This window comes from Acanthochromis polyacanthus, chromosome 8 (assembly GCF_021347895.1).
Source record: "Acanthochromis polyacanthus isolate Apoly-LR-REF ecotype Palm Island chromosome 8, KAUST_Apoly_ChrSc, whole genome shotgun sequence".
In the NCBI taxonomy this organism is placed as follows: Eukaryota; Metazoa; Chordata; class Actinopteri; family Pomacentridae; genus Acanthochromis; species Acanthochromis polyacanthus.
This window is the reverse complement of record NC_067120.1, coordinates 6,730,565-6,751,162: the sequence shown is the minus strand read 5'-3', so window position 1 is coordinate 6,751,162 and position 20,598 is coordinate 6,730,565. Positions and strand designations below refer to the sequence as shown.

Sequence of the window (20,598 nt, the reverse complement as noted above, 5' to 3'; positions counted from 1 at the left end):
CACCTTGAAAAGCATGAACAGGTTTGAAGGAATCGTTTGGATGTTCAGAGGAATTGCAGGCACAAATCGAAATTACTTCTCTTAACTGTACAAAGGCAGAGTCACAAAGAAGGTCCAGTCAATCCCTGCTGACCCCGGTCACCTCCTATTCAAGCTGCTTCCATCTGGTTGTAGATACAATCTGCCAAGATTCAAGACCCATAGGTTTAAGAGCTCATTTGTTCCTGCAGCAATCGGCCTTGTGAACGACTTGAGGTAATTCTGTGTTGTGTGAATCATTAGTGTGTTGACAATAATTGTATTTACTGCTGGCTGTGCAACAAATTGGCTCTTGGAAATAATACAGTTTACATGGACCTTGATCTTAAAGCATAGGATGAAAATACAGATGTTACGGTTTCTTTCGCTGATGTATTTGGGTAAAATAAAAATATGTAATTGCGATTTTTCTGATAGACAAAGTTCTTCTTCAGTTCAGCAGTCACTGGTTATTGGATTTTAAATGTGATGGAGCATAACTACATGAGATGTCACACAGAGGAGGACAGGAAGAGTGAGTAAAACCGCTGACAAAACAATTCATAGCTTGGATCAGATGTGCTGCATAACGTATATCCTAAATTGCAGCCTTTGTGATTTGCTAATTGCATTGCGTCAAATTGCGCTTTTAATTTGAAATAGATTATTTTTTTAGCCCTACACTAGAGTGTCATTCAGTTTGTTCATCACATCTCTACTTCCTTCCTAAGTAGACCATTTTATATGACTTATTCTCATTGCAGAATCACAGCTTTTTATTTGACAAGCTATGCATTAGCACATATCCACACCTGCCTCATATTTTCAGTCAGGACACTTTATTGTACATCGTGTACATCCATTAAACTTCTCTTTAAAGAGTGTTAAGGTGTGCCGAGGGACACGCTGGCAATAAATGTTTGAGCATTTGTCCACAAATGATCCAAGACACAGACACACACACAGAGACACACACACACACACACTCACACTTAACCATACACAAACTACAAGTGCTTGCAGTTCTCATTATCTTCTCCTTTTGGGATTGTTGAACAATTTATGAGAAGAATATATTAGCAGTGAATGTTCCTTTTTTTCAGTTTTTCAAACATTTATCTGTATAAAGGGACTCTGCAAAAAGAACCGCTAATGATTTAAATGTAACCATAACGTTAAAAATAGCAGCAGGAAATTATTTCCACGTTACACTTGACTTGATAAGGCAATTTTCGTGCAGTTCTGCGCAGCGTGCAGAGATGCATTTTGTACTTAAGAACTTATTTTCTCAGGGAAAAAGGTTCAGTAAGTTTTTTTTCTTTCCTCCTCTGACTTCAAACGGCAAATGCTTCCGAGACTCGAAGAAGATAAATAATTTGAAAGTGAACTCTTTGTTGAAGTTTACCTCGTCATATCGGTCTCCTGCTTTCTGACACTTGGCTGATACTTCCTTAAGTGGTTTTCTTTCTGTCGAGCTTTAATGCTGTTAATCTTTTCTCTACTTATGGGAGGCATTAACGATGGCGCATATAGATTTGGCTGTCTGTTTGACCATCTCTATTGCTTCGATTTGTCTTTTTCATGCAAATCACAGTGCACTGCAGCCAAGTTCTGATGTACACACGTGGACAAAATTGTTGGTACCCCTCAGTTAAAGAAGGAAAAACCCACAATTCTCACTGAAATCACTTGAAACTCACAAAAGTAACAATAAATAAAATTTATTGAAAATTAAATAATCAAAATCAGCCATCACTTTTGAATTGTTGATTAACATAATTATTTAAAAAAACAAACTAATGAAATAGGGCTGGACAAAAATGATGGTACCCATAACTTAATATTTTGTTGCACAACCTTTTGAGGCAATCACTGCAATTAAACGATTTCTGTATTTGTCAATGAGCGTTCTGCAGCTGTCAACAGGTATTTTGGCCCACTCCTCATGAGCAAACAGCTCCAGTTGTCTCAGGTTTGATGGGTGTCTTCTCCAAATGGCATGTTTCAGCTCCTTCCACATATGTTCAATGGGATTCAGATCTGGGCTCATAGAAGGCCACTTTAGAATAGTCCAACGCTTTTCTCTCAGCCATTCTTGGGTGTTTTTGGCTGTGTGTTTTGGATCGTTGTCCTGTTGGAAGACCCATGACCTGCGACTGAGACCAAGCTTTCTGACACTAGGCAGCACATTTCTCTCCAGAATGCCTTGATAGTCTTCAGATTTCATCGTACCTTGCACACTTTCAAGACACCCTGTGCCAGATGCAGCAAAGCAGCTCCAAAACATTACGGAGCCTCCTCCATGTTTCACCGTAGGGACAGTGTTCTTTTCTTCGTATGCTTGGTTTTTGAGTCTATGAACATAGAGTTGATGTGCCTTACCAAAAAGCTCCAGTTTGGTCTCATCTGTCCAAAGGACATTCTCCCAGAAGCTTTGTGGCTTGTCAACATGCATTTTTGCAAATTCCAGTCTGGCTTTTTTATGAGTTTTTTCAGCAGTGGTGTCCTCCTTGGTCGTCTCCCATGAAGTCCACTTTGGCTCAAACAACGACGAATGGTGCGATCTGACACTGATGTACCTTGGCCTTGGAGTTCACCTTTAATTTCTTTGGAGGTTGCTCTGGGCTCTTTGGATACAATTCCAACGATCCGTCTCTTCAATTTGTCATCAATTTTCCTCTTGCGGCCACGTCCAGGGAGGTTGGCTACTGTCCCGTGGGTCTTGAACTTCTGAATAATATGAGCCACTGTTGTCACAGGAACTTCAAGCTGTTTAGAGATGGTCTTATAGCCTTTACCTTTAAGATGTTTGTCTATCATTTTTTTTCGGATGTCCTGGGACAATTCTCTCCTTCGCTTTCTGTTGTCCATGTTCAGTGTGGTACACACCTTTTCACCAAACAGCAGGGTGACTACTTGTCTCCCTTTAAATAGGCAGATTGACTGATTATGAGTTTGGAAACACCTGTGATGTCAATTAAATGACACACCTGAGTTAATCATGTCACTCTGGTCAAATAGTTTTCAATCTTTTATAGAGGTACCATCATTTTTGTCCAGGCCTGTTTCATTAGTTTGTTTTTTAAATAATTATGTTAATCAACAATTCAAAAGTAATGGCTGTTTTTGATGATTTAATTTTCAATAAATTTTTATTTATTGTTACTTTTGTGAGTTTCAAGTGATTTCAGTGAGAATTGTGGGTTTTTCCTTCTTTAACTGAGGGGTACTAACAATTTTGTCCACGTGTGTATATGTGGAGACGTTCTGTTTTGAAAGCTTGGAGGTCCTTATTGTGCGATTTTTATTGAATTTTCAAAAAATGGCGTTCTGTGTTTTCTCGGAGAGCTGGATGGTTTTTGGTTGACTGTCTTCATTTTGTGGGCTTAGAACTGTCTCATTTCATTTGTAAGTAGGGCTGATATGAGGGTCTTTGTGTTCTATATACTCATTCATATTTAAGGCGATCATATACATAAATCATGCGATGCAAAAAGGAGGCTCACCTTGCTCCCTGGTGCATTGCCTGCTTCTAACAGACTCCGATAAATGGTTGAAGCAAGATGTGCTGCCAGTTGACTCGCGCAGTGACTCATCCTGCGTTTACTCAGAAAAGGAACAAAAACAAGTAGCAAAATGAATCACAACATAAATGGTGAGGCATAAAGAAGTGAATTTGATATGTATTTTTTCCTCTGGAGTGGTAGTTTGTTGTATTTCGCATATTCACAGCACCTTATTCTTTGTTTGAATCAGGAAATTGCAGCATTCTGTATAATAGTTTTTCCATTCAGGAACAAATACTGCTGGTTAAATGTACTTTTTAAAATTTTTGACAGAAAAAGTTTTAGTTGCATTGTGAGATCAAAACCTGGAAGATGAAGTGTCCTGCTGCTTTTGACTCTACAATGGCAGAAACGTCAGGCTTGAAGTGAGATGAAGTTTAGCACGGCTACTCTTTGGTGTTTGCGCTTTGATCTGACCGAGCTTTAATAGACCCCAGAGGCCACGCTTAGGCTGTCCGTGTCATGTTCGACCGTCGTCTCTCACAGTGCATTTACTGAAGGTTTACTTCACTTCCATTGGCTGGTATGTTTTGTTTATTTCTCTCTCTTTTTTTTTTTATTATGACCTTTTCCGTGCACTTTGTCCAAAGTGGACAAGAGTCAGAAAAACACTCGGCACAATAGACTCTCACAATCAGACAGAGAGGTGGGAAGGAAGAGTTTCACTGGGCGATTCTCTGTGAACATGGCAATTTTCTCCACGGTTTCATTTATTCCGCAAATGGAGATGATTTTTCAGATCAAAGCATATTTTTATTACAGTTGTCTGGAATCAGCGAAATTGCAAAGGGAATGAAGGGAGACAGGCAAAGATGATATCCAAACAAATGAGGAAAACAAATCATCTGCACAGATTATGTTTGCTGGAGACTTTCAAGAGATGCAGAACAAATTGCATGAGAGAAAAAAAAAAGAAATTGTTCACTTTTTACAACATTTTATTGTTTGTGTGTTTTCGGCTCTGATTGTTTGGTATCTAAATCGTCCCTCTCTGTGTCTGTACGTGACTGAGAAGCGAGCAAGTGCACCTTTCTGTCTTCCCCCATTTCCCCTCGGCTGCATCAGCTCAACCCCTTCCCCCTCTCCTTCAACCGCTCGCATCCAATTCAGCCCACTCAGACTCATTGTTAAAGGGACATATTGGAAAACTATTAGCTCTCATTATGCTTTATAGCCATCCGCTCTCCCCGTTCTTTTAATCACATTCCACCTCCTTGTGTGCGTGTGCGTGTGCGTGTGCGTGTGCGTGTGTGTGTGTGTGTGTGTGTGTGTGCGTGCGTGTGTACATCCTCGGGTGTGGAGACGTTATGCACTGCAGCCACCCTGGTCAGCCAGACACTAATGAACCACTTTCACCGTAATGCATTCAGATTCAGACCACAAAGTGCCCCTCCTACCCTCATCCACCTTTTCTTTCTTTTATGGGCCAGTCAGTGGCACAGGCGCCACCTTTTATGGCAGCCCATCTTAGCTGCGACAGTGTTGTGCTTTCACGAACCATGTCAGCCAAATGGGATCGAGTGCAGTGCAGATCAAATAAAAAGAGATTGGAGTGAATTGCATATAGATTCTTGCTTTTTTTTTTTAAAAAATATATCAACTCCTCATAGAGGTGGAAGCCCTTATGAGTGTCCATTTGGTCTTTGTAACTCCAAATAACCATAAAGTGCTGAACATCCTGTAACTGCTCTATATTGAATTGTGCACAGTTCTGATCACCCTTGAGAGCGTGTGTGCGTCTGTGAATGTGTTTTGCTGGCAGCACAGAGATTTTGAACATATGCTCTATGACAGACCCAGAGAAAACACACACACACAAATGTCACACGTGGATTTAAGTTCCGGTTGTTCTCTCCCGGCCAAGGCAACTGTCATCGGTGTGCAGCAAAACTCCCATAATCCATCTGTGGCATGACAGCATCCCAACTTCACAGCGAGAAAAAAAGCTATTCTTTCTGTCTCTCCATTTGTCGATCCCTTCCTCCCCCCCCTGCTTCACATTTCCCCTCTACACTGGTTTTTATTCTTCTCTCTCTTGTCTCCTTTTGCTTTTCCCATTACGTTTTTTTTCCTTCTTAATCTTCTTTTCTCTGGAAACTTTTATCTGGTTTTGATGACAGCGGAGAAGCTCAGCAAGAAGGGAAAAAAATGAGTGATAGCTCGAAATTATTGTTGACCACAAAATTGATGATGGGAATGAAGATATTCATCATAATTATAATTATGATATTGATAATGACGATAATGATGGAGATCGGAATGACAATGATGCTATTAATGATGATGATTAAAATGGAGATGAGGCCGATGACAATGAGGATGGCGATGACGGCGACAATAGTGATGATAGCGGTGCTTTGCCGGATTTCTGAGCAGTGTCCATGTTTTCACCTTGGCCCAGATGGAGAGAGACAGACGGAGGGGACGGATGCCAGCCGAAAGAGGGACGCTCGCTCCTCAGCCGGACATCACAAGAGTGAAGACACCAGCGACAGCAGGGAGGACGAGGCAGCAGTGAGTCTCTCTATCTTTCTTTCATGCAGTCTTCTCTTTCCTTCGTTCTGCCTCACCACTCTAATATTTTGATGCCCCCGCCTCAGCACATGCTCCCTGCTCAAACCCACAGCTCTCTGAGTAAGCAGCAATAAGGTTTATTGCTTGCATGTGTGCAGGGAGCTCATCAGGGCTCAAACAATCACAGCCCCGATCTTAATTATCATCAAACACTTAAGGCTCTGTTCTCTGTGCACCCACTGATTAGATTAGTGCTTCATTCTGCCCCTGTCCAAAAAAGACAATCCCTTTCCCTTGTAATTAAAAAAGAGAACAAGCATGAAGCAAAAATGATCTGAATACAGGTAAAAAGTGTTATAAAACTTGCTCATGTACCAAGCAAAGATGTGGCATTTGTCATCAGATTTTATTGTTTGTAAACTTTTCTCTTTTTAGCCTCGTGACCCCACCCACTGCAGTGAATTTTAATAATGCTTCCAGCTCTGGGAGGCTGCAGCTGAAATTATATTGTGAATACATTATGTAATCGAGCCTCCTCTTCGAGCGTTTATTTCTGTGATCATGTACACGCTGAGAGATGTGAAATTAGGAAAAGTGATATTCATGGGCTGAATATGAAACGGAGTTTGGACCACAGTGAGAGATCATTAGGACTTGCAGCAGCAAACCACCGAGACAATCTGACTCTTATTTATTCTGTGCTTTAACTCTTAGCTACACACAGCAATTTTGTATTCATTTTCAATAATTTTCAAGTACGGCAGGGCATTCATGGAAGATTGCCTTCAGTTATGTGCTGAAATGACAAGCCCCTGTTGTTTCCAGTTAAAGTGAGGATTGCTATCAGAAGTCTTCTCAAAAAACAAACAGTGATGAACTAAATTTGATCTGAATGTCTGTTCAGCTGGATTGCAAAGATAAATATTTAGCTAATTTCTGCTTGGCAGGGATAATTGACTTAAAGGGCCTTCGACAGTCAGGAAATGTTGATCTTCTACACGGATGCTTATTACATTATTATCTCATCTCTGCAGGACAACAGGTTTAATTTCTAAATGAGATCGAAAACACTCCTCTGGGGGTATACACATCTCAGAAATCACATCAAGTAGCCAAATATGCAGTGTTGTTCTATAGTGTTTTGTCTCTCTTTCCTCACATAAATCGCGTCAAGCTGTTTTCTGTCTGCTTTAGTCAAGTAAAAAGACTAATTTAATGCTCTCAAGATTCACCATTCATCATCTTGCCTTGGGCCAGGTGATATATTATTAATCCGTTCTTTCCACTACTTCAGTTGACCAGGTTTCCACCCTTGCACTTGCCACTCATGTTGACAGCCTGTCTGCCTTGAAGTGGTATCTTGCCTGAGGCTCAGCTATCTGTAAAACTACCTGAGGTGCTGAAGAATCAGGCCGTGAAGGCTGACAATCTGCAGTAATTAAATGTTCAACGCATATTTGGCTATGTTGAATTTTTTATCTCTAAACCCTTGAAGAGCAAAGGCTGTAGACAGATACAGCTTAATCAAGTTTATCACAGTTAGTTTCTGGTATTTTGACAATAAAAAGCTTTTCCTCGCCTACTAAAGTGAGGATCATTACATCGGGACATAAGGGAATCCATGGGCTGTGAGCGGAACAGAAACCAACTTCGTTGCAGTTTATTTAAAGATATTGTCAGTATTTCTATTCTGGTCAGTTTGTTTTTCCATCAGGAAATAGCACCATATTGGAAATCTTTTTAAAGATCAACTATACTCAATTTTTAAATACTTTTTGGATATATTTCCTTGTGTCTTATTACAGTAGTCATGCAGATTTTTGATCTTTACATGCAGAAGAAGCTACAGTAGCAGAAGAAGTATAGGAACCCCTTGAAATTATCAGAGTTTTCTATACATTTATCTCAAGATATAATCGGGTCTTTAAGTTATAATTATGAACAAACATTGCATTGTTTGTGCCCATGACGAAAACATTTGCTCGAATGTTCACAATGTATGTTGGAAGGCTAAAGAAATCAACAAGAACGTTGCAGGTAAAAGAAACAAGATTGAAACTTTGGATTAGAACAGCAAAACACTCAAGTCCTTTGAGTTTTCTGTTCTCTGCTGGTATGAAATATGAGTCTCAAGAAAGAGATTTCAGAAGACTTATGATCAAAATTGTTGATTAGCTTGAAGCTTTGTAATCGTGTGCTACAGAGTCATCTCAAAGTGTTTAAATGTTCATCAGTCCACAGTTAGAGCTGCTGGAGGCCACCTGCTCTCATCAATGCATGCCTCAAGTTTTTCACAGTGATGCTTCACAATGCTGGAGGCAAAAAGATTTGTGGTCTGATGAAACTATGGTTGAACTGGGAGGAACATGCAGCACTGATGGTACTGCATACCGTCAACATCAAACACATTCATCTTACAGTTGGCGTGAGGTGGAGAAAGAGTCATAATTTGCAGCTGCTTTGCATCACTGAAAAGAAAATGAAGCTCATCATGATATCACACAGGATATAAGCTGGATGATGTAGCAAGACAATGACAGTAAATATTAAAGAGAATATACACAGATTGGCTTCAGACACAGAAATTCCACCTCATTGGGTGTCACGATCAGTAGAAATACTGTTGGCTGATTGCAAGAGAGCCTTTACATGAGACACCTTCAGAAGTTGAAGCAGTTCTGTGAGGAAGAACATCCAAAATTCCTTCTGAATGTTATTTAAATCCAATCTCCAGCTATTGGAAATGCTGGTTTAAGTTTGTCGTTGCCAAAGGCGGTTCACTTGTTTATTTAATTCAATGGTGCTTCCACTTCTTCTCAACAGAGCAGGAATGTTTAATGGCTGTGTTCAGTAAAGACGTGGAAGCTTAGAATAGTTTGTGTTATTAACTTAAAACTTTTGTCTACACCTGAGACTCAGAAGTAGATCAGATCACACTTCATGACCTACAAATCAGGTAATTCCACAGAGGGTTCACTGACTTTTGGTTACCACTGTATGACGGAGAGTAACATGAGTTTAATGCACCATACACAACATACGGTATGTTCTTGGCCACATACAAGCTGTGGCTGCAGGAGTTTAAGACCCAAACACAGCTAGAGTTAAAACCCAAATTGTTACAATATCCCTGTGCAGCTGTCGACTAGCCGAGGCGACCAGCGGAGAGAAAATGACGATATATCTTATTCCATAAAATGCAGTCGTCTTCAAAATCGATTTAAGTGAAGGCTTTAGGAAATGTGCTTGAAGAGATAAGAGTCATGAAGGGAAGCCGGCGGGGGTTTTTCTGAACGGCCCTCCTCTAAACTCTAAACCTGCCTGATGGTGTTAGGGCTTCTCTTCTGTAACAGGCGAATGAAAAGCGGCTCACAGAATGAGGCGGTCTCGTGCACCGCAGCTCAAATATTCCGCTGCGCTGTAAGCATTTCGCTGAAGTCACTGAAAAGTGTCAGAAAGTTTATGGCATGCCTCTTTATGAATTTTAATAGCTCTGCTTTGTAGCATGTTCCCCCTAAATGACAGCCGATAGATTTGGTTTGCTTCAAATAATGATTACTTAAATGAACTGTGTCCATACTCTAATGGTAAACACGCACTAAATCATCACAATTACAATATAAGAGATAGAATCAGCCCACTGCAGGAGGTGCTTGTTTGGATTTACGACCTGTAGAGTATAGGCCTGAGCCCCGTTTATGGTTATCTATAGCATTGCTTTATTCGTAGCAGGTGGTATTTCTCTGCTTTCTAGTATGAAGAAGCGCGTGTGCCTGTGTATGTTAACACGGCTCGGCCTTAAGACTTCTCTGTTCAGCTCTATAACGACGTCTTTCTTCATCTATAATTTAAACGCCCATTTACAAGCTTTTTGTTCTAGCAGAGTCTGACCTCCGTTTGTGTGTGTGTGTGTGTGTGTGTGTGCTTCCATATGTTTCATGTCTCCTTACATTTTGCTTCTCGTTCAGCTCCAACATCTCTAGGAAACCCAAAGCAATATAATTGACACTCGCAGTCGATGTGATGCGGCTCCACCGAGAGCACTCCCTCACTTAGAAAATGTCAGTGCCAAAGGTCAAAGCTGTAGTCCGTGTTTCTGGGCCTGATAGTCGAAGATAAGTTCAAGCCCAGATGAGTGTATGTCTTATAGAGAGAGGAAGTCCGAAACAAAAAAGGAGGGGAGGTTTAATGTGCTGTAATATGGGTTAAGAGGACAGAGGCCCTTCTCTATTGTTTACCTCCCCTCTTAGGCTCTTCTAATGTTTTGTGCCGCACTAAGAGCTCCCTAAAGTTGCCAATTCAGAAATCTCACACAATGAAAGTGAAATGGTTTTGGTGAAAACAAACATAAAATCCCTCAAGGCTGTGAACACTCAAGAATAATAGACGGACTAAAAGAAAATGGAACGACCTCACAAAGATTCTGGTAGGACCAACTCTTTCTCATACAATCACGCAAATCAAGGAAGGTGTGGGTGCATCACCCGCTGCTTAAATTAATTTAACAAGTGCTGCAGAAAGATGCGTTCTCTAAGTGGCACTCTTTTTAGTTGCGCATTTGTTTTTCTTGCTTTGTGCTGCCCGACTGTTTTCAGACAGAGCAGAGTTGGCGTAAGTGATAGACAGAGCTAAGTGGCATCCTTGGTGTGGGTAAAGGTGAAGAAGAGGCTGCTGGTTTCTGATAAAAGCCTAGTAAATGCGTCCTGCCCCCTCTCTTGTTTGTTGTAGATGGTGAAAGTAGTGGCAACCGAGAGAAAGAAGCGCGTGGAGTGTTAATCTGAACACTTTGTAGGGAAGCATATAAAGATTGGAGAGGACAGACAAAAGGGAGGACATGAGGTGATGCAAGGAAACAAGAGAAAATCAAAAGTAAAGAGAGGTGAGAAGATGAGGAGCAGGATCTTCAATAGAGGAAGTAATTATGTTCCTCTCTGCATCTGTGAAAGGCACCGACCTAGCAGCAAATGTTTGCCTCTGCACCTTCCTTTCTTTCCTTGCAAATTTACAGCAAAATTACAGCAAAATTACGGCTTAAATAGTTGACAGAGTGTGCCAGGGTTGGCAATTACACAAACCGGCTTAAGATGTTGGGTTTTTGAAAAATAATTTTTGCTTTATTTTTTGGTCATCTGCTTTCTCTTCAAGATGAGACCTGCAGTTAATGTACACCGTCAATGTAACGTTTAGTGAAGAACAGAGACTCATGTGCATAGACACAAAGAGGCAACGTGTTTACAACAGATCCAGGTAGTCATGCAAACAAAATCGCTCCGATCAAAGCTAACAAATTCAGGCAGGGAGCAGGCAAAAATCGAAAAAAATAAAACAAAGAACAAGGCAAAGTCAGAAGCCATAAGGACAAACGCTAGGGAAATGCTGGAAAGCAATAACACATGAGGTAGAACAAAGACCAACTGGGATAAAACAAGCTGGGAGTAAAAACAAGGGGCAGGTGTGTACAAGGCGGTGGATAGGAGGCAAGAGAAGCAGCAGGTAAGCAGGTAAAACTGAAATGATAGAACAGGTTAGTACTTAAAAAGGGAAAAACAAGTGTTGACTAACAGGAAGATGTGTTTGTGTGCATTTGCGAGCATCCCCCCTCCATTGTGTTTTTGCCCTTATGCTATGTGCTTCACACACACCCCCATGTATAAAGGCATGTGAGGGTGCTCGTATGTCGGCGTGTCTGCGCTGTTAATGGATGAGATGAGGTCTGCATCCTAATATCCCCGTCAGTGGCGGATTGCTTTCATGCGTCTGCCCCTTCATGTCACGTACCTGATGAGAGAGAGCGATGATGAAGGCAAAAGAAAAGGGCTGAGGCTTCATAGGAGATGAAAAGGCTGCAGAGGGGGAAAAAAACACAAAAGAGAGGCGCAAATTGGATGATGCTGGGAATCAATAACATTGATTGAGAGATAAATGAAGCAACAGTTGTGTCAGAGGGTATTTTGCTTGCCAGTTGCTGACATTGGGTATAGAATGCCATGATGCTGAAAAGTACTTCTGCAATAACGATGTGATATTCATACAATGTATAGTCTAAATATGACTACAGTGGAATTGTGATAATTTTGGTTTAACTCTCTCTTCAGTTGTACCGTGTGGTATATTTTTGAAGTTAACTCCTTCAAGTTAGAGTCAATTTCTAGTTATTTTTAGCCATGTGTGTCAGGGACATACATGGCTGAAAATAAAAGTAACTTGTCTACTGGTTGTGAGAGACTTTAGCCTAGCCGCGCTAGACAACCCATGGCAACGAATTTAATTCTCTGCCAGGGAGGGTCTAGTTACCCTCCATAAGGCTTGAGGCTGGATTCTCCTAAAACTGGCCGGACCAATCACCATGAAGTGTTGAGTCAGAAGGCGGGCGTAACGAAGTGACGACAGAGGCGCGACGATTCTGACAGAAACAACCAGCGCACAATAAACAGTTATCTTTCGACTCGGCTTTGGCCACAGCCCTTAAAGATTTGAAGCTAAAATTCAACTTGAAAGATAAACAAAGGACGGCACTTAAGTGTTTCATTGAGAAGAAAGACGTATTTGGACTTATGCCGATGGGATATGGCAAATCCTTAATATACCAGTTGGCTCCGCGGCTCGGCTGGTTGGGAAGCTAATGGAACTTAGCCACAATCCGCCGGTGCTCTCGGAACTACGTCAGCCTATTCGTTGCGTTGATTGGTTGTATACCTACCCAATTGCTGCAGAGGGATTTGATAGACAACCTTTTAGCCCGCCTCCCTCCCTGTCGAGCTTCCCTAGACCCTTGTGCCGTCAGAAACATGGGTGTAGCATGGCTAGGCTAGAGAGACTTACTTCCAATGAAAGAATTGATGTTGATATTTGGTTTATTGGTAATGTCAGAGAGGTGCTACAAAAGACCTGCCATGGTTACAAACCTTCATTCACTAACTTTACAGCACGACATCAGTCATATTGTGTGAGGTCCAATCAAGAAGCGTTTTGTGCTGCTGGACAGCTCAGTGCCTTGTCCTGACTTTAGCACAGGAGATTGGTGGTTCAGGGTACAGTTGTCCAGTGAGGACCGTTTGGCAAGGTCCTTAATGTTGCCCTGCCTACACACCTCATGTGATATCTGCTCTCAGATATAGCTGCTTTGGATAGAATGTGCTAAACGATGAAGTGTAACTTTCAGGATTTCACCTCTAAAATGCAAAAAACTAACTGATTTCAAAATTGGCCACTATTCCCTTCAAAAAGGACCTCTTGTGTCATGTTACACTGTCCTGTGAGCATGTCAAAAACGATGTGCTATGCAGGCTGGATCTTATTTACTTTGTCAAAACGGATTGAATTTCAGCTTTAATTTAATTTTGGAAAAGATTAAAAAGTTACAGGGACCTAAATCTGTCAAGTAGGGTCAATGGAGTGGGCATGCATTGTGCAGTTTGTGCTGAATGTTCTAGCTTGAATGCCTCAGGACGTTCCAGTCGAACTTGCCATTGACAGTCTGCTCCTTGGGGACAAACTCACAGTTCACAGCCCCGTGAATATCTAATAAAATGATGGGCACGCTCTTGGGCACACTGCTGACCTGAAGCACCTTTTTCCATTTTGGAGACTACAAGCCCTTCCAGTGCAGACTGCTGTTTTAGCATTATAGCTGTACACCCAATTCTCATCATAAGTGATGATCCTTGACATGGATGTGTCAGTTTGACCCCAAAATGTGCTGTTGGCTTTACGGACAAGTTTGAGGTTTATGATGAAATCTCAAATGCATTCCTGCAAGTGGTCAGAACGGGACTTCCAGGGAATATTCCTAACATGGCACGAGTGTGGAACGGTGCTTCAAATACCTTTTGATTAAGTCTGCATCAAGTTATATTAGGTTAAGTTAGAAACTGGACCAATATAGCATCGCAAGGTCTGTGTCGATTATATCAATCACACAGGTGAAACAGTAAATCATACACCTCATCACAGCCCAACAATATGGAACTTTTTCTTCATTGTCACAGAAGATGAAAAATCTCTTACTTTCAGCTCAATAAATCTATCATGTGTTGTTAGACTCATGAACACACACACACACACACACACACACACACACACACACACACACACACACACACACACACACACACACACACACACACACACACACATAAATGCCAGACCAGCAGCTCTCTTCCTGACATTAATAAGGCAGATGCCTGCAAAAGGCCAGTTAGCCAAGGTAAAGGACTGCAAATGAGGTCATGAAGATGAGAGGAGCGAACCGAAGTACGAGCATGAGGAGATATTTCACAGGAGTGTTGAGAGAAAGGGCTGCACCATTGTCTTTCACCTGAAGGAGATTTTAATCATAGTGGCAATTTTACAGCAGCCCATAAACCGCAGCAGCCAGGCCTCATTGTTAACCTCCAATTGCTTTCAGGGCTGTAAATATGTTTGCCTTACATTGCTTTGGCCTTGCCGATAGTTTATGAGAGATGGGATGGAGGTGGTGATGGCAGCAGGAGACTTTCCCTGAGAATGATGAGGAGCACCGAGCATGGACCGACTAGTAAATAAACACATGTCCGCCGATCAGCGACACTCAACACACTCAGCTGCACCACACAGGCCTCTGCTGGATGATACAGTGCAATGTGAGCTAGCTGGGTATTAGGCTTCATCACTTAATCTGTAAATGGACCCATTGAGATTAGTGTCGTAGTTTAACGGCATAATTTTGCATTTGGATTTGAACAGTGACACATGACAGATTTTTTTTTTCATGTACTCATTGCATTTAGCATTTCTAATGTTGTCACGGACTGAAAGGGACACTGGATGTGATTTAGTGGTCCAGGGTGATAAATTCAAGGTGACTTAGTGACCTCATCTCAGACATTTGGTTGACAGAGTTCTCTCCTGTCAGCTGATTGGATCTGCAGCTAGCCGAGTGGAAATGGATCTCCCATGAGGCATTTGGTCCGTCAGTGTGAGCGCCCTTCCCCAGGATGTCTGAGCTCATGTTGCCTTTTTGTTTTGCTCCTTCTCCCAGTGTGTTGTCAACTCTATTTATAGAATAGTTTAATTAGATTTTTTGTTTTAATCAAGGACTTTCACCCTGTTCCTTTGAGTACCCGGAGTGAAGCACAGTGCTACAGGTTGACTGTCAAAGTGGGAGATGACGGGATAATAGAGCTGCTACGGTGTTGCTATATAAGCAACATGTAACATATGAACTCAGAGCTTTTAGATAATTGCAGGTTAGTTCCCTCCGAGGCACTTAAAGCTACTTAAGAAGCTGGTCGGTAGAGGAAGGTTAAGGTAAAGAAACTGAGACCGAGAGGTGCGCTTTGCAGAGAGATGCTGACAGTAACAAACTGCAGTATAGCCCAGACAGTTTAACAATAGGTCCTTACACAAGTCACAAGAACACCAGATCTGATTTTGTCACACAATAATCTCTCTCATAAAGGCAATTCAAACACAAAAGATGCATAGGTAAAGACATCCAGACAGTGTGCTAGTATTCTATTGAGATGAATTAAATGCTACAGTGACTTGTTTGGATCATTCAGTTCAGTTTCAGTCATTGGAACGGCAGCCAAAGTCTCCTATGGTCTGCATTTATACAATATTTTCCCCTGAAGGTAATGAACTCGTTAGGGGCAGCAGTTTAGCCACATGTTAATAGTCCCACTAATGGATTTTGCAGCCTTCACCATGCACCACTATAGTATATTGCAACAACTGGGTCTTGTTTGCAGAGTTTTTGACATCATTTATAAGCTTAATAATAAAATTGTGAAAGTTAATCGTTGGAATCTGTGAAAGTGGAAACATTGCCACCGGCTGTTGGGGAAAATAAACTTCAGAGACCCTCAGGAAAGCAATACGGTGAATGAATGAATGAAATTATCACCCAAGTCAAAAAAAGTCAAAACACTGTTGTGTGATAAGGAATACTAATATTTAGGTTGTGTTGATGTTTTACATCCTGAATAAACTTATTTAGTTGATCTGGCTCCATTTTTCTCTTCTTTACGGCCTGATTGTCATGACTGCTGATCTTTAGGAACAAGTTGTAATAGCTGATGTAAATAATTGCCACAACTATGAAATTGAGACCCGAGTACTAATCAATTATTTTTAAGACCACTCTGTTCTTTTAAAGTTCTCTTGGATTAAACCCAATTAAAGGACTGGAACTGCACTCAGGATATATGTGCTGAATCATCTTAATAGCCAAACTTTCTTAAGTAGTGGTCGTTATGCAGCAGTGCACAAGTGCATATCCCCTTGATAATTATTATTTTCTCCCTGTATATACATAATTTTACCTCGGATGACTCCGTCCAGCCATAAGCTGCTGATAACTGGTTGCAACCTTACAAACAGCGAATTCCTCCCTGTCATTTTTCAACCTTGCGGGTGTTGACAGCTCCGTTATAGGATGCTATTTGAGGATTCAGTCCAGAAATGTTTTTTCCTACGGGTGCTTCAGTGCTTTCACTCATTCTCACTATCACCTCTCAGGCATTTGTCAGCCTGGTGCTGGTTCACAGAGGTTGGACATCCAAGCTGCGGACCTGCAATAAAAACTCTAAGGCAGGGCTCCAGCAGCGAGGCCAGCGCTGTCTTCATACTCTGATGCCCGTGACCAGATGCCAACAAAGTGTACGCCTGTTTCTAGATCAACAGCTCCTGTGTGTGCATGCAGTGAAGTGTACATGCACTCAAACAGGCAGGCTGTAGAAATAATCTGAAAATGGACAGCTCAGTACAATACCCATATCCACATACCAACCTAACAATTCATCACTTCTCCTTTTCAGGCATTTAGCTCCATTTCATTCTTCTCTATTCCAGATAGAGAGGAAAAGAATTACACTGTGGGTTCACCCTCAATCCTGTTTGGCACCCCGTTGAAGACTATTGCTCTTTTTACACTTGCTGTGGTTCCTGGCTCTGTTCCAGCAGTGGTCAGTGTTAAGCTGTTACGGGCTGCCTGTTTGCTGTTACCACTCAGTTTCATGCTGGGTCCATGCTGGGTGAAGGTCACTAGGTTATATGACATGACACAGGTCTATATCTCTGTTTTCACTTTCTCATCCCCACCTCTCTCCTTCCATGGGGTACTTTTAGTTGGGCGGACTATGTAAGAGGCAGGTCCATATGTCAGAATGAATGTCAGCAGGGGTGTACAGCTAAGAAACGCCTTTTGCTTTGGCAAGTCAAACTTTTGTCATTTTTGGGAATTGTACCGGGTGTTTTATCAACTTCATTTGACTTGTTTTTTCTGGCACTGTGTTAAAATGTCTGCACTGGGTCATGACAATGTGCACAAACAGTATTTGTAGATTCCTAGGTGGTAGCAGGCTACATTTGCCATCCTGAGTCCCAGCAGTCCTATAAACTGAGAGAGTACTTACAATATATACACACCCTCTGCATTTTGTAGAGCTGGCATGATTCCAGATAGCTAACTGGCCTTGGCTATACTACAGTAAATAAATGGTTGCATGATCGCCCCGATAGCTCATCTGGTTGAGTGCGTGACCCATGGATTGGGACTGGAAGTCTTCTACCAAGGCGACCGCAGTGGCCGCACATCGATTCCGACTCATTGCATCGATTGCGTGTCCACCCTCCTTTCTCTTCCCCCACCTTTCCCGTCACTTCCACAGCTTTGTGTTTGTTGATAGTTATGTCCCATTTACACTTTGGAAAAGAGATGAAAATGAATAAGTCGGTCGGGTGTTGTTCAAAACGGTCATTTTTATCACACTTTGATGGTACATTAGTAAAAACAACAAAGGAAAATCTGTTTCAAATAGATGCCAAGCTGTAAAAAAATAAGATAAATGTCTACTTTTCCGTGCCAGCCCAGTCTGATCAGTGCATAAAAAGGCCTTGAGGTATTACTTCCTTGGAGCATATGTTTGCTTTTGATGCCACTGCTCATATCACTCGGTTCTAGCTCTAAAACAATTATTTGGTACATGAAAAGGTTAATGCATCACAGCTATACAGAACTGCTCATACAGGAGTACAATCTATTAGAACAGACAGAGTTGATGGTCAAAGGCCTTGGATGGGAAATGCATCAACTCCTGCAGGACAAACTTGTTTAAGTGCTTAATGTTTTAAGTGCTTTCAGAAGGCTGGATCATAGAAAACGGTCTGGCAATGGAAGCCATCAGTATAGGGGTGTGTACTCTCACGATGCCTGTGTGTCTGCCAGATTAAACGAGCAGGTTCTGCTCCTGTTGCTGCTTGATAAAGGGAAACACAAAAACCGTGCACACCTCCATTTTCTTCTGTTCCATAAAGACTCTCAAAGAGCCAGCTAACAATAGAAACAAGGCAGGGATAAGAGCCATACAGAAACATGGTAAACAATAGAAGCAAAGCATTCTCTGTCTCTGTTCATCTTTCTTGCCAAATCTCCCACCGCTCATGGATTTAGTTGACGAACGGCAGATAAGGAAGCCTTGACAGAGTAGCACCATGGATGCATGGATGGATGAGTGGCTAGATGAATGGAGCAATGCAAGTAATTTGAATAAAATTCTCGGTGTGGGCATGTAGCATTTCTGTGGGTCTAAGGAAAAGGTGGAGCTGACTCATTTGCATTCCCCTGAGATCATTTCCTGCTTTCATCCGCACTCCCTGTTTGCCAGAGTTAGACTGAGTGCCATATCTCCAAAGAGTTGGAGGGGATTTCATGTTTTGCTTAAGTTTTTCCCCAAGGAGTTTTCCATAGGTGCCAGCTTTCAAGTGCCAGTTTTTTTCTTTTAGTCCACACTCTTTCATCTGAGTGTAGCCTCAAAACATTAACTAGTATATGGGGAGATGTGTTAACTCATTGATGCGGCATGAGGCACAAAGAATTGGTAAACCTGATAAAAATGCTGATTACAAAAGATGTGTGTGGGTGTAGAAGCTCACTGGTCCAATAGTGCTTTGATTTATCTGGACCTTCACTCCCAGTGCAGTAATTTATTCAGATTTTTTCTCATACACTAACAGATAATACATTTGATTACCAAGATCGGTCCCTTGTTTTTTGTATTTTTCTTTATTCCCCTGGAGGACAAACCCTCTTCTTTTTTATCACAACTTTCTTTCCCTTGTTTTCTCTCCCCTTTGCCTTCAATCTTTCTCTTGTCATGTGGCTGGAGTATGTGTTTCCACTGCACAATGCATTGTCTCCTGTGGTGAACCAGCCTGTGGGCCCTACTCCTCATTGATCTCTGCTGTCCCCATGCTGTCCAGGCAGAAGCCAGACTCTTGGAGCCAGTTGATTGATCTCTCAGGATCTTTGGCTGCTTCACCACCCATGGTCACACACCTTGTTCTTGTCTTCTCCGAAACATCTTTATCTGCCTTGTCATCAGCTCTGTGTCACCTCTGGTTCTTCATTCCCACTGCCTTCATGAAATACTATATGCTAATACTGTTTACATGGAGTTAACGTGGTAACATTTACTTTCCTACATATGAGCAGTATATAAACACTCCATTATAGTGGAGGCAGGTTTATTACTACATTTGCCAACAACAGTAAACAGATGCTGAATAATTTATTAGGTAGTGTAAAGCTACAAATGTATTTAATGATATTTGATTAAACAAAAATATATTGTTATAGTGTGCTGTAAAACTTTTATCATATAATTAACTGTTAACTGATTTATGCTCATGTGCAGAATATTTACAGTGTTTAAAACTAGTCAGTAGTAAATTTATTCAAAAGTCTGGTCTGTGAAGATGGAAATTTGACAAAAGGAATGATTAACTGAAGGACCGCTTACTTGGGGTCATTCCAGATTTTTCAGCCGTCATTGCTTGATGGAGTTTGCTCAGTTGTCATGAAGTGTTAAGAAAAGTTTATGGATAGAGTTGTGAACAAAAGTTTACATGTCCTTGTGAAGAGCATGTTTATCATGGCAGTTGAGTTTCCACTGACTTTTATGACTCTTCATAGCTTTATTTTTAGGTCTCCTGGAAATATGACAAAATCTGCTGGGTCAAAAATATAATACAGCAATGCTAATGTTTATTTATTTGTCCTTTGTCCATTTTCACTTCAATTAGGTGCTTCTGGTAATCGTCTACAAGTGCACGGTGCAGTTCAACTGCATTTGTTGACTTTCTCACACAGACTTGTTTATTCATCACAGTCTGCAGTTTCTTGATGGGGTTTAAATGAGGACTTTGGCAAGGCTAGTCTAAAACATTGATTCTAGTTTGATTTAACAATTTCTTTACTTCTACTGATGTGTGTTTGGGGCCATTCTCTTGTCAGAACACCCACTGCATCTGAGACCCAACCTTCTGCTGATGATTTTAGTTTTTTTTTTTTCTGAAAAAAGTGGATCTGAACCTCCTTTTTCATTTTTAATTTGCTTTGTGTAAAGCAGCAGTTTCACTGGCAGCAAAACAGCCCCAGAGCATACTACCACCTCCACCATGCCTGAAGGTAGGTTTGGTGTTACTGGGGTTAAAGGCCTCATCTACTGTCCTCCAAGCA

The 20,598-nt window shown here is 41.4% G+C and overlaps 1 protein-coding gene across 1 annotated transcript in view; it reads left to right on the top strand.

The window, feature by feature from the left end:
• Positions 1-20,598, top strand: part of b4galnt4a (beta-1,4-N-acetyl-galactosaminyl transferase 4a) — a 154,532-nt gene that overhangs the window by 43,583 nt on the left and 90,351 nt on the right. The window contains 1 exon segment of the mRNA XM_051951651.1: positions 5,986-6,098. Coding sequence (XP_051807611.1) covers positions 5,986-6,098 — 113 coding nt within the window.